Source organism: Centrocercus urophasianus, unplaced genomic scaffold (assembly GCF_019232065.1).
Source record: "Centrocercus urophasianus isolate 14NV4802_14NV808 unplaced genomic scaffold, USGS_Curo_1.0 seq_61, whole genome shotgun sequence".
In the NCBI taxonomy this organism is placed as follows: Eukaryota; Metazoa; Chordata; class Aves; order Galliformes; family Phasianidae; genus Centrocercus; species Centrocercus urophasianus.
The window spans coordinates 539,747-551,676 of NW_024885211.1; the positions used below are offsets into that span (position 1 = coordinate 539,747).

The window sequence follows — 11,930 nt, forward strand, 5'->3', positions numbered from 1 at the left end:
CAGGAATTTTAGAAAACCTCAGTTTCAACTTTGATGTCTACAGCCTTTGTACGAATGTAACCCATAATCTCTAAATAAACTCCATCTAGTTAAGCTGAATCTGTCTAAAGTGGGATTTATGTCACTGACAGCAAGCAACATCCAAAATAATGCTCCCTCCCCACATACTTGTAATCTGACTTTAGATGTAGCATGCAGAGATAGAGGAAGAGTTTAAAAAAAAAAAAAAAGAGAGAAAGAAGAGCAATGATCCCTAATATCTTAATCATCATTAAACCATCAGGGCTGACGTGTTTTGTCCTTGCGTATTGCTGTGGAAAGGATTGGCTGAGGACGTTTGAGAGGTTTGGGGGATTTTTGTTTTCCTTTAAGGAGATGGGTGATGGAAGACATTGCAGAGTGAGAGAACAATAAAAGAAATGCAGACACTGCTCCCCAGGGCTGAAGACGGAACAAACAGGCTTCTATCGTGTGGTGTGAACATCTTAAAGATCCTTCTGTAGCACACGGTAAAACACTGACATTAAACTCTGCACACACTAATAGCTTATTCAGAACTGAAGCAACACACAATTACCAGTGATTATAGGCTGTTTTCTAAAAATGCCAATAAACACCGGCCACTATCTTATAATGAGAATGATTTGCCAAAAATCAGGTGTTGGAATGAGTGACTTGAATTACAGTGCTGCTCTTATGTAACTGAGAATTAAAATACTAATTATTTTTGAGGAGGAAAAAACACTTTTTAAATATTAATATGCTGGGCAATAAAAATCACTAGCCTAACCCCAATTAGAGCTTCTAACACAATTAATAATTGCCAATTTCGGATCTTTTCTGTCCATTAAAAAACATGAGAACTGCATTAAAATCACTTAAGCTCTTAGGGAGCTCTTCTGAACAGCATCTCTGCTAATTGGACCATAAACACAAATGCACAACTCGTAGATGTAATTACTATCTAATTCTGATAGATAAGACCTCGTTTGCCTTTGCAATCTTTATTTTCATTTAAACTCGGGCTAAGCATTAGCATGATCGCATCCCTTTAAACGCTGACCTATTTCAGGAATTCCCTTTAAAATCCCGGAGCTGCCGGCAGCTCGGCCTCTCGGCGGATGCCTGGCAGCCGCTCCCGTCATTATTCTCACTCCGCAACCCGGCTGCTACAGCGAGACGAGGTTGGAATACAGCAGGGCGCCGGCTGCGTGGACCAAAGCGGGGCTGCCAGGCGCTGGGGGGGGGAAACCTCACTGCCATCCCGATCCCCTGGGACTGAGCGAGCTCCGCTCCGCCCCGCTGCCGCCCACCGGCCCGGCTCTCCCGTCGGCTGCGGGCAGCGCTGGCGGCGGCTCCGGCTGAACGGGAATCCCTGCATCCCACATCCCGGCGAGGGCATGGCTGCAGTGAGGAGGAAGTTCGGCGATGAGTACCAGGCGGTGGGCCCGGCCGCTGCCGGTAGCCGCAGAGAGCGGCAGCGCTTTGTGGACAAGAACGGACGTTGCAACGTGCAACACGGGAACCTGGGGGGTGAGAGCAGCCGTTACCTCTCCGACCTCTTCACCACGCTGGTGGATCTCAAATGGCGTTGGAACCTGCTCATCTTCCTGCTGACCTACACGGTCGCCTGGCTGGTCATGGCTTCCATGTGGTGGGGCATTGCCTACCTGCGAGGCGACCTGCACCGGGCACACGATGACACCTACAGTCCGTGCGTGGCCAACGTGTACAACTTTCCCTCTGCCTTCCTTTTCTTCATAGAGACCGAAGCCACCATTGGCTACGGGCACCGCTACATTACCGAGCGCTGCCCTGAGGGCATCGTGCTCTTCCTCTTCCAGTCGCTGCTGGGCTCCATCGTCGACGCGTTCCTCATCGGCTGCATGTTCATCAAGATGTCGCAGCCCAAAAAGAGAGCTGAGACCCTCATGTTCAGCCGTGCCGCAGTGGTCTCGCAGCGGGATGGCAAGCTCTGCCTCATGTTCCGGGTCGGCAACCTCCGCAACAGCCACATGGTTTCTGCCCAGATCCGCTGCAAGCTGATCAAGGTGAGGCCTGGAGTGGAAGCAGGATGAGGCAGCAGGTTGTGGTGGGTGATGCTGGGAGAGCACGGGTCGAGAGAAACCACTTGCCCCAAGAGCAGCCAAGCTGCCCTGAACCCCCTTTTTGTCCCTCAGGGGGGCTTTCACTTGTAGTTCCTTACCCCATGGGTCCTGCCTGTGGCCTTCCAGCACTGCAGAGCTTGAGTGGAAAAGCCTTTGATTTTCACTGCTATCTATCTATTAAGCACTGACAAGGGTCAGCATAATTCAGAATGCAAAAAAAGGGCTGGAACTCAAATTCAACTAATAGATAAATAGAGGAGGCAGAACTGTTTGGCAGCCATGGGAGACCTCAGATACACTGGGCAAGAATAGAATAGGAGGAAAATACTGTGTGGTTGAGTGGCATGTCGAGAGGAAGCAACAGAACAGCTCAGAGCAGCTGTGTCTTGTCACAGGGGCATGCCTGATGGGCTGCATCAGCAGCTGAATCCTGATGATTATGTTAATTTCAGAATATGAATGTCATAAATGTTTCATGTTCTCTGTGATAATCCTCTTTTCGGAGCAACTGCTTGGCCATTTTAATAATCTGCAGAAACAAGCCTGATACAGTAGCTGATAAGACAACAGTAAATGTGAAGGACTGCTTTTCCTCTGCTTTGTGCTGAATGCTTGACTTAGCTGCTAATTTTTCTTGTCAAAGAATTCCTTTTAAAATGGAGCTCTACTAAGATTCAAAAAGCGGTTGGATTTGTACATGAAAAAGAACTGCTGAGAATTACAATGGAGCATTTTTGTAGGAATCAGAAAGCCAGATAATCCATTATTTTTGCTGATTTCTAGCACCGAAAATGATCAGAAATCCTCCTTTAAAGTATTTGTTTCTGGCCATCATCCAAGATGGAATGCAAGTCAAAGCAGAACAGGAGCAGTTTCACAGCTGTGATTTTTACACTGATGGCAATTCACTGTAAACTTCTTTTGAAATGACACACTGAACACACAGCCTGGTGCACTGCTAATAATTCTATCGCTGCACAATGCTGGTTTGTAGAGAAAACAGGAGAGCATTTGATAAGGACTGATTCATCTTACAATAGTTGTTTCACACATTAAGCAGTGAAGCCCTGAGTAATACCTGAGCTCTTGCAGCTCTTACAAATGATCACCAATGCCCTTGATTTGTCTTCAAGCTTCTTGGCGACCTTTGGCAAATCAAAGCTATTGCCACAAGAATGTTTACAAGTAAATGTGCACAAGCTGCACCCTCAATGCCCACTACAAGTGGTGTCTTCTAGCCCACAGTAGCCCTCAGCCTTCTAAATCCTCACCAGTTTGTCGAGGTGCCCCTTGAACAGGACATGCTGTCCCAGCAGAGGCAGCAGCTGTTCCAGCAGCAGATGAATTTACATCAGCTGCTTTGCAGCAGCTTCCTTTGTGCATCCTGTAAGCCCATGATGGATGTGATGTAACTCCCAAACCATCTCTCTGTAGCAAGTCCTGCCTGTTTTGTGCTCTGTGCTTTTGGCTGTGCTTCCTGCAGTGCTGCTGACAGCTGATCTTGCTACACTCCTGTGTTGGATTAGATAGCAAGATGTTTACTTGTGTCACACAATGTGAAGGAGTGTGCCTTACCCCACTTTGCCATTGAGATAGGAGCTGTATTTAGTATTAAGCTTCATGTTTCAGTTGGAGTAATGGAGGTCTTACCTTTGTTTTTTTTAAAATAAAAAAAAAAAAGTACACCAATCTAAGTCTGTCTGAGTGGCATGACAAATGTCCTAGGATATTCAGTAGATTTCACTGATAACCATCATAATGTTGGTATGACAGCTTTCCATAGAGTTTTTCAGCTGGTAGCATAGGAGAACTTGATTTGGAAAGCTGAGGAATGTAGAATCCAGTGGCAGAAAGGTACAGATGAATAAATCTACACACCTAAGGAGTTTAGGTTTTTTCTTAATTGTGAGGCAAATAACCTTCGGTGCAACTCACGTAGACCTTTGGATTTCCCAACTGTTGTCACATTGAAAATCAAAGCTGGGGCATTTCTAACTATTTGTGTCCTGGTGCATTCATCTGTGAAAGTTATCTGGCTTTGTGGGAGGTCAAAATAAAGAATCTCAGCCGTCCCTTCCAAACTGCTGGCAGTTTACAGTCCTGTGCTGCCCTTCTGTGCTCCTCTGAGCACAGCTGTGTGCAACAGAGGTTGATGGCTGGAAGTCTTAACATGTGAGAGCTGTGAAACTCTTTGTTTAGGATCGTTTATTTTTACTTAACAAATAAGCTCCTCTTCAAAATTCTCCATGCTCTGCATAAATCAGTCCCGTGTGCAGGTGCTAAATACCTCAAGCACAACCTTTTGCTTTCCTCCCAGGTCTGTTACCTCTAATCATCCTCACTGGATTTGTTTACTTCCATCAAATCAACTCAGTAGACTTTTCCCCAGAGAAAAACTGTTTGTAGATGGAAACAGATCATTCAGGCAGTGATTTGTGCAATTATGCACATCTTTGGTAATAGCATTCTATAAAACTTCGGGGAAGTTTCAGGCTCACGTGTGGTTCATACAGTTCATGTTAAGCCTTGTTGCCTTGGAGCAAAAACTGTATGCTGCCAGCTGTGCACCTGCTGAACAGTAGCCAGGCAACAAAAACAGCAGTGTTGTCTGCAGCCTGGAACTGCAGCTTCCCTCAAAAAAAGATGAGGGATATTTTTGCAGTAGTTTGATTGCACCTTTGCATGTAACAGTGTCACTATTGTAAGTAGCAGGGGGGGTTGATCCCTTTTTATTTCCTACTGCTCTGTTTTACCTTTCAAAGCACTGTAATACCTGAGAACACTTTTACAAGCAGTCAGCTGATGTGTCCCTTGTCCTCTTCAGCTGTGGAGAAACCATCTCTTACCTAAGGGACAACTTTGGTTATTTAGATAGGAGGAGATACATTTATTTACTTATTTATTTTGAGCAGAAAACCACATAACAGATAAATAAAACAATGCATTGTATTGTATTGCGTGAGTAAGGCTCAGTACTCCACCAGCTATCTAAACTGATTCAGGAATCACAGTAAATGCCAGGCAGTGAGATATTCAGCTTTTTTAATACACCAGAAATCAGAGAGACAATCTCAAAGTACAGCTGTTGCTTGGGATTTGTTGTAGTTAAAGATAGAAACTTTCTTTTCCCTGAAGGAAACCTATTAGATTGGAGTCAACAGCAAAACTGCTTGCTTCAGCTTGTTCCCTATCACTAATGGACGGAGTTTCCACGTAATGGAATCAACACATTTATCAAAACAGACAGAACAAACTAGCAGCTAGGCAATTATCTCTCATTCATGATCAATAATAAGCTTCTCAAACAATCACGTGCTTTCTAATCGAGCAATAAAACAGAAAGGATTTTAAATAATAGGATCTTGAATAGGCTCTGCAAAGCTTTAATTTTAACAATCAGTTTCCAGCAGTTTGAAGCCATCAGTGGAGGACCTGCCTGGTCAACTGCTGCATGTTCTCAGTTGTTTTGAATGCTAGGAAAATTTTAGGAAGCTAGAAAAAAAAACCAACAAAAAAACACCTAACCCATCAGTATTTTTAATAGACCAACGAAATGATGCAAATGGGGAACTTAGTTGAATAACACCAATAAGAAATACCATGTGGTATGTGGCATGTAGTAATTGGGAAGGGAAGCATCATTAGCATTATCATCAGTAACATTGATTTGGACAACTCTGTGCAAATGAGACTCACCAGATGTGCTCTGCCATTACTATGCTGCTTACCTTAAAGTCCTTACATGTACATCGCAGTTTCTGCAAAAGAAAGTACAAAAATGTAATGTGAATCCAAACAATTCATGAAAGCATGCCTAACTTGTTGATTCTGTTCTCACCAATGGGAACTTTTGCTGCAAGATGTCCATAACAAGTATCTGCCATAAGGAGGAAAGTGTGGTACTTGATATTATTGTCAGTGATTTGTAAAACACGTATAATGGCACAATGAAGTCTGTAGATGATGATGAGACCATGAGGAGGCACAACAAATGCCAACACTGGTCGTATTCATCAACTTCACATACAAAGCACTCCTATCTCTACACGATGACCCAATGCAGAACTAATGTTAGCAGAGAGGCAGTTTTAAATTCCATTGCATTGCTCCTTGTGTTTTGCTTCACACAGTGCTTACTGAGCTGTCTTTCCATCTCTAGTCCCGACAGACACCAGAGGGGGAATTTCTGCCACTAGACCAGTGTGAGCTGGACGTTGGATTTGGAACTGGAGCTGACCAGCTGTTCTTGGTTTCTCCATTAACCATCTGTCATGAAATTAACTCAAAGAGCCCCTTTTTCTGTCTCTCACAAAGATCACTAAGAAGCGAGCAGTTTGAAATAGTTGTCATCCTTGAAGGAATTGTGGAGACTACAGGTAAGACACTGTAACGTGGTGACACGTGTGCTCTAATTGTAAGTCTTTGTCTTCAGTCTTGGCAGTTGTTGATCCTTGAATGCTCTGTAACATCCTATCATAAGATATCAACCTTCATTGGTCTGCACCATGCTAAATGGCTTTCTTGGCCATAGGGTTCTGCACTACTGATTTAAGAATACATTTGAGACACTCTCTGCCAGTTCCTAGCTGGCCTCTGCAGGCATGTAGAGGAGCACAGCATACTTATGTGACTCTTGTCCTAAGCTGCACCCCTGGTCTACTCGCTTATGTTACAACGTCATTCTCTTGTCTCTGCCTCCACAGGAATGACTTGCCAAGCTAGGACCTCATATACGGAAGATGAAGTTCTTTGGGGTCACAGATTCCTCCCAGTGATGTCCCTGGAAGATGGCTTTTTCCGTGTCGATTATTCTCAGTTTCATGCTACATTTGAAGTCCCCACTCCTCCTTACAGTGTCAAAGAGCAAGAAGAAAACCTCTCTCTGTCGTCCCCTTGGAATAGTCCTGTTGACAACAAAAGCAGAAAAGAAAAGGTTTGTTCACTTGACTGCATTGATATCGCAGAAGAAAAAAACAAACTCCCTCTTAAACTTCAGAAGATTAGCTCAAGAAAGGAAGACCTGCCAAAAAGAGTCCTCAGAATGAGTTCTGGTAATGCAGGGAAGACTTGCAGTACTGGGGATCTCCTGAATATTCAAGAAATGAGTTCCATCTCCAACGGTGAAGACGGTGATGACAGGATACAGCTGAAAGCCTTAAAAATGAATGCTGAAGCTTAGACTCAGTCCAGAAGATGCCTGAAAGTATACGTGCTCTGAAGATGAAATTGGAAGGTAATCTGCCTGCCAAACTTTGCAAAATAAACTCTGATCACCTCCCTTAAGAGCAGAAGCATATGAGTCATTGTTCACAAACAGCATTCAAGACTGCTAACCTGAAGGAGTTTTTGTATAGTAAAGAAATAATTAGGTTTTCCTACTTTCTGGAAGGATGATCCCTTTTGAATAATTGTTCTGTACAGATCGAATTTATGTAGCCTAATAGAAATTGGAGAGGCAGTAAGGTTAGACTGTTGTGCCAAAGAGGTCCCTGCCCTGATGTCATTTAGCAGCATGCTCATTGCAAATCAACACTGTCTTCCATACTTGTAGATGCTTTTTCATGAAGCATGGACCAAGTCCTTGGAGATCCTTGGAGATCATCCCTAGAATTGATAACCTTCTCTACGGAAATGACCAAAAAGATGTCAGTGAAGATTTGCACCTCAAGTGCTGGCATTCAGTACCTCTTTAAAGTGTTACACAGAGTTTTCTACATGACTAGCTTGAATGAGAGGGAAAAAATACTCTTTGGTTTTAAAGCTGAAGCTGCTTGCCTTACTGAACGTCAGGACACGGTGAGAACTGGAACCCAACTCAATCCCAACACAAGAAGGACGCTGAGCTGTTGGAGTGGCTCCAGAGGAGAGCTGTGAAGATGACCAAAGGGCTGGAGCACCTCTCCTATGAAGAAAGGCTGAGGCAGCTGGGCATGTTAAGGTTAGAGCAGGCTCCAGGAAGACCTTATCATGGCATTCCCACACTTGAAGAGTGCTTATAAGCAGGAGAAGGACTGACTTTTTACACAGTCTGATAGCGATAGGACAAGGACAGCTGGTTTTAAACTAAACGAGGGGATATTTAGGTTGGATGAAAGGAGGAAATTCTTTGCATAGAGGGGGATGAGCCTCTGGCACTGCTGCCCAGAGAAGCATGGGTGCCCCATCCCTGGAGGTCTCCAAAGCCAGGCTGGATGGGGCTCTGGGCAGCCTGATCTGTTGGGGGGCAGCCAGCCCACGGCACAAGGTTGGAACCTGATGATCCTTAAGGTCTCTTCCAGCCCAATCATTCAATGATTCCTAACCACCCCATGGTTCTACACTCCCAGCATAACCCTATTTCCATTCAGCCATCCTGCTGCCCTCCTCTATACGTGAAAACAGTCGTTTTCCTCTCAGCTGGCAGTGGGGGGGTCTCACAACCCAAACCCAAAGCTCCTCCATCCCACTCCCAGCACAGCAGAGCATCCCATGAGGGAACGATCCCACCTGCCCTCCATGGGCAGAGCAGGCTGAGATGAAGAGGTGACTGCAGCCCCGTGCTGTCATTTTACACAGGTGCAGCTGTCTGTGGTTGTTCTCCTTCCCCTCCCCCCAACCTTCACCATTATATACGTGCTGAAATCTGTGCTTTTACACATTAAACGTACCACGCTGGGACATTTAGATCACCCGCAATGACTCACCCCAGAACATCCAGAACCGACAGACAATAAAATCACGTTCACTTTGGGCCTCGAGCGTTCTTATGAGTCAGTCAGCGCGGAGCCCAAGTGACGCAAAGACAAGAAAGACTTCGCTTCTCCACAGAGCTCCGCGCCAGCGCTGCCCTCTGCTGCCCGGAGCGGGGCGAGGCAGCGGCTGCCCCTCAGCCTCAGAGCGCGCGCCTCCGCGCATGGGCGCTTCCGCCCTACGGCGGGACGCATGCGCAAAACCGCCGCTCGCCCTGCCCTGCTGCCGCGCAAGCGCGCTGCCGTCTGCCTGAATGGCAAGCATGCGCGTTGCTGCGCCCGGAAAACTCGCTCGCCGATTGCGCGAAGAACGCATGCGCAGTGAGGCTGTGCGCGCGCGCCGTGGCCCGACGCATGCGCACTACCCCTTGCTGAGGCGCCCAGTAGGCCTTGGGTGAGCTGCTGCTCCCTTCAGAGACCCGGATCGGCAGCGCTGCGAGGAGCGGGCGGCAGAAGCGATGTCACCGCCGTTGACTGGGCCACACCTCTGCTGGGCCAAGCCTGTCGGAACGTGACAGTGTATTGGGAGCTGTAGTCCTCCAGCCAGGAGCTGGGACATGTAGTCTTCCGGAAGCACTTCCGGTCAGCCATGTTGGACCGCATTGCATTCTGGGATTGGTAGTATTTAGCACCGCACATCTGGCGGCCATGATGGCCGTAGGGCACCCTGGGAGATGTAGTCTTCTCCCTTCACCAGCGCTGGCATTTACCCAAAGGATGACTTCGCCCCAGGAGGTCTTTGTCTTGCTTCGCCTCATCAAATACCTTCTTAACCGGCGACAAAGCCATTATAAACACCATAATACTTATGCTTGTCAGCGTGGGGTTCACTAGGGCACAATTCAGGCATTAATCTCAGGATTTGTGAGCATCCCTCTGGCCAGGATGGCTCCACACCATGCATCCATTATGGGCACGTCCCCTGCTGCAGATTATGCTGCTCCGTTCCTTTTCCCTCACCATGCAAAACAAGCATTTCCCAAAGAGGGAAAACAACACATGGAAATGGTGATAATTGGGAAAGGTCCCAGAAACCACAGTGCAAACCACAGCACTGGGGTGATCACTGATGAGCTGGTTTGTCAATAATCCCCAACGTCCCCCCTGAATCACAATGAGGCATCTGAATCCCCCAGATCTGCTGGACCCCATTTATGCCCCACCCCTGTTCCCTGGCCCAGGGTTGATGACACCCATGGGGCGAAGGCTCAGAGGCAGCTTTCAAAAATGGCAAAACTGGAAGAAAATGGGCCCTTTGTGCAGGGAACAGCCGGAGGGCACTTCAGGCAGGGTGACGCTAGCAGCAGCACCGGCTGAAGTGCTGCTGTACGGTGTTGAGGACACAGCACGTTTCCCATTGTCCCTGATCCAGCCTCTAAATTCAGGCGGATGAAAGTAAGTCTGAATTCTCCCAGTGGGGATAGGGAATTACATCTCCGGAGCTGGGATGGAGGCTCTGTGTTCTTCTGCTTATTTTGAAGCTGCAGTCTCCACACTCAGCATCTCAAGCCCAGTGCAACTCAGTGGGAAAATCCATCCTCATTGCAAAAACACAGCCTGAAATGGCAGATAGATATAAAAACCATCCGGCATCATCAGCCCTGAGCCACGATCGGCGCATGGGACAGGATAGGATCTGAAAGCCATCACAGCACACAACAGCTGCACTAAACCCCCACAGACCTCCTGCTCACTGCCGGAAAAGCAGCGTTTCCTCTCCGCAAAGCAGCCAGAAGCGTTTGACACCTCTTTGCACCCCAGGGATTGATGTGAATGAGGCCGTGGAGCTTCGTACCGCAGCAACACAGGGCTCAATCCCACTAACAGGCAGCAAAGGCAGCATTCCCTTTTCCCAGGACTGCAAGCTGTCACCTTCATTGGAGTCTTTAACGCTGCTGCAGCCATCCACTGTATTTTAGGGGAACATTCCTCCACAGGGCAAAACCTTAGTAAGCCAAGATGCCAGCCCAGGCTGCAAGAAGCGGCTCATTGTCCTCCAGCGATGCAGCCGTGGCGATGTCAGGAACAAAAAGCCTCCTCTTGTGCAGCCTCCCAAGCGTCCCCCAGCCCTGAGTGCTCTCAGAAAAAAAATGTATGGCATGAGATGTGCAAACGCCGGAGAATTCAAGTGCCCATCCGCCAACAGCCCCAGGGGTGTGCATCCCAAGCTGCTGCAGTCCTGCCCTAAGCCTTGCAGCCAAAAACCACTGAGCAGAGGGTATTTGTGCACGATGACTTCGCTTTTGTTTCCTTTTTTTCCCCCTCATTCTTTTTGCAATCGATGCATTCCCTGAGCCACCTCCATTTCCACGTGTGCGTTGCTGTTGTTGTTTCACGACATCCTTCAGATGAGAGAATTGCTTTCAGCAGAAATTCAATTTTTCCAACCCAAAATGTGCTTTTGGTTTGCACACAACAGGACGGGGCTCAGACTGCTACCACATTCCTCCTGCCCGGACCCGAGCCCAAGCAGATCCAAGCCCCACACAGGGCATGTAACCCAGTTAATCTCAATGAGCATTTAAATCAAATTAGTTAAACTACATTAAACCCCTGTGAGGACACGGTTCAGAGTGGAAACGGCCTTAATGTGATTTCAGCTGACTTCCCTGCCACAATTTGCAAGTCAGAGAAATCGAGTTAAAGGCTGTTTTCATTCTGAACTCTGTCCACACAGGGCCTTAATGCAGTTTAATTAATCTGCTTTAAAATTGAGCCTGTCTTTCATTTGGGCAACTTCACCTGATTCACCCCGGGGAAGAAAACCCGCCTGGCACAGCTGTGCTGAGTCTGAGGCTGGAAAATCCTGGAGGGTTTGGAGCAAGCCGTGATTATACCTAATCCCAACAGGCAACATTTTGGGGTGAAGCCGCTTGTAGCAACCACCCATGTGGCTGGAATTGGAAACATTGGGCTTCCCAGAGTCCGGCAGAGCCGCGGGCACCGGGGCCAGGCTGGCTCTGCTGGCCTGGATGCTGCTCTCGATGCTTATCGCTGCTTAACAAAGTTTCCTCCTCGGTGGCAGAGAACAGCAGGCTGAAAGCAGCTGCATTAATCCCTGTGCTGCTCCCAGCGAGGCTGTAATGGCTGCTAA

General features: G+C 47.3%; 1 protein-coding gene and 1 long non-coding RNA gene across 4 annotated transcripts; one reads left to right on the top strand and one right to left on the bottom strand.

Annotated features, from left to right (window-relative positions):
- Positions 1-1,323: 1,323 nt before the first annotated feature.
- LOC122169966 lies at positions 1,324-8,947 on the bottom strand. Of its 3 annotated transcripts, none has more exons than XR_006171686.1 (6): positions 8,792-8,947; positions 6,769-7,012; positions 5,837-5,866; positions 4,882-4,954; positions 1,551-2,058; positions 1,324-1,404 (listed from the first exon to the last, which is right to left on the bottom strand). It is a non-coding gene; the product is annotated as an uncharacterized LOC122169966 (long non-coding RNA). The 3 variants fall into 3 exon arrangements; XR_006171687.1 differs by having other exon boundaries at positions 1,551-1,682; positions 1,805-4,954; XR_006171685.1 differs by having other exon boundaries at positions 1,551-4,954.
- Positions 1,362-8,256, top strand: LOC122169965 (G protein-activated inward rectifier potassium channel 1-like). The gene is made up of 3 exons (XM_042836520.1): positions 1,362-2,051; positions 6,268-6,484; positions 6,812-8,256. The coding sequence occupies exons 1-3, from the start codon at positions 1,401-1,403 to the stop codon at positions 7,285-7,287; spliced, it is 1,344 nt and encodes a 447-aa protein (XP_042692454.1). The 5' UTR covers positions 1,362-1,400; the 3' UTR covers positions 7,288-8,256.
- Positions 8,948-11,930: the final 2,983 nt, after the last annotated feature.

What these genes read in the sequence shown, in the direction of transcription:
- LOC122169965 (XM_042836520.1), top strand. Translation starts at nt 1,401, where the DNA reads ATGGCTGCAGTGAGGAGGAAGTTCGGCGATGAGTACCAGGCGGTGGGC. An exon ending in TCCGCTGCAAGCTGATCAAG is followed by an intron (nt 2,052 to 6,267) that starts GTGAGGCCTGGA and finishes TTCCATCTCTAG; the next exon opens with TCCCGACAGACACCAGAGGG. An exon ending in AGGAATTGTGGAGACTACAG is followed by an intron (nt 6,485 to 6,811) that starts GTAAGACACTGT and finishes CTGCCTCCACAG; the next exon opens with GAATGACTTGCCAAGCTAGG.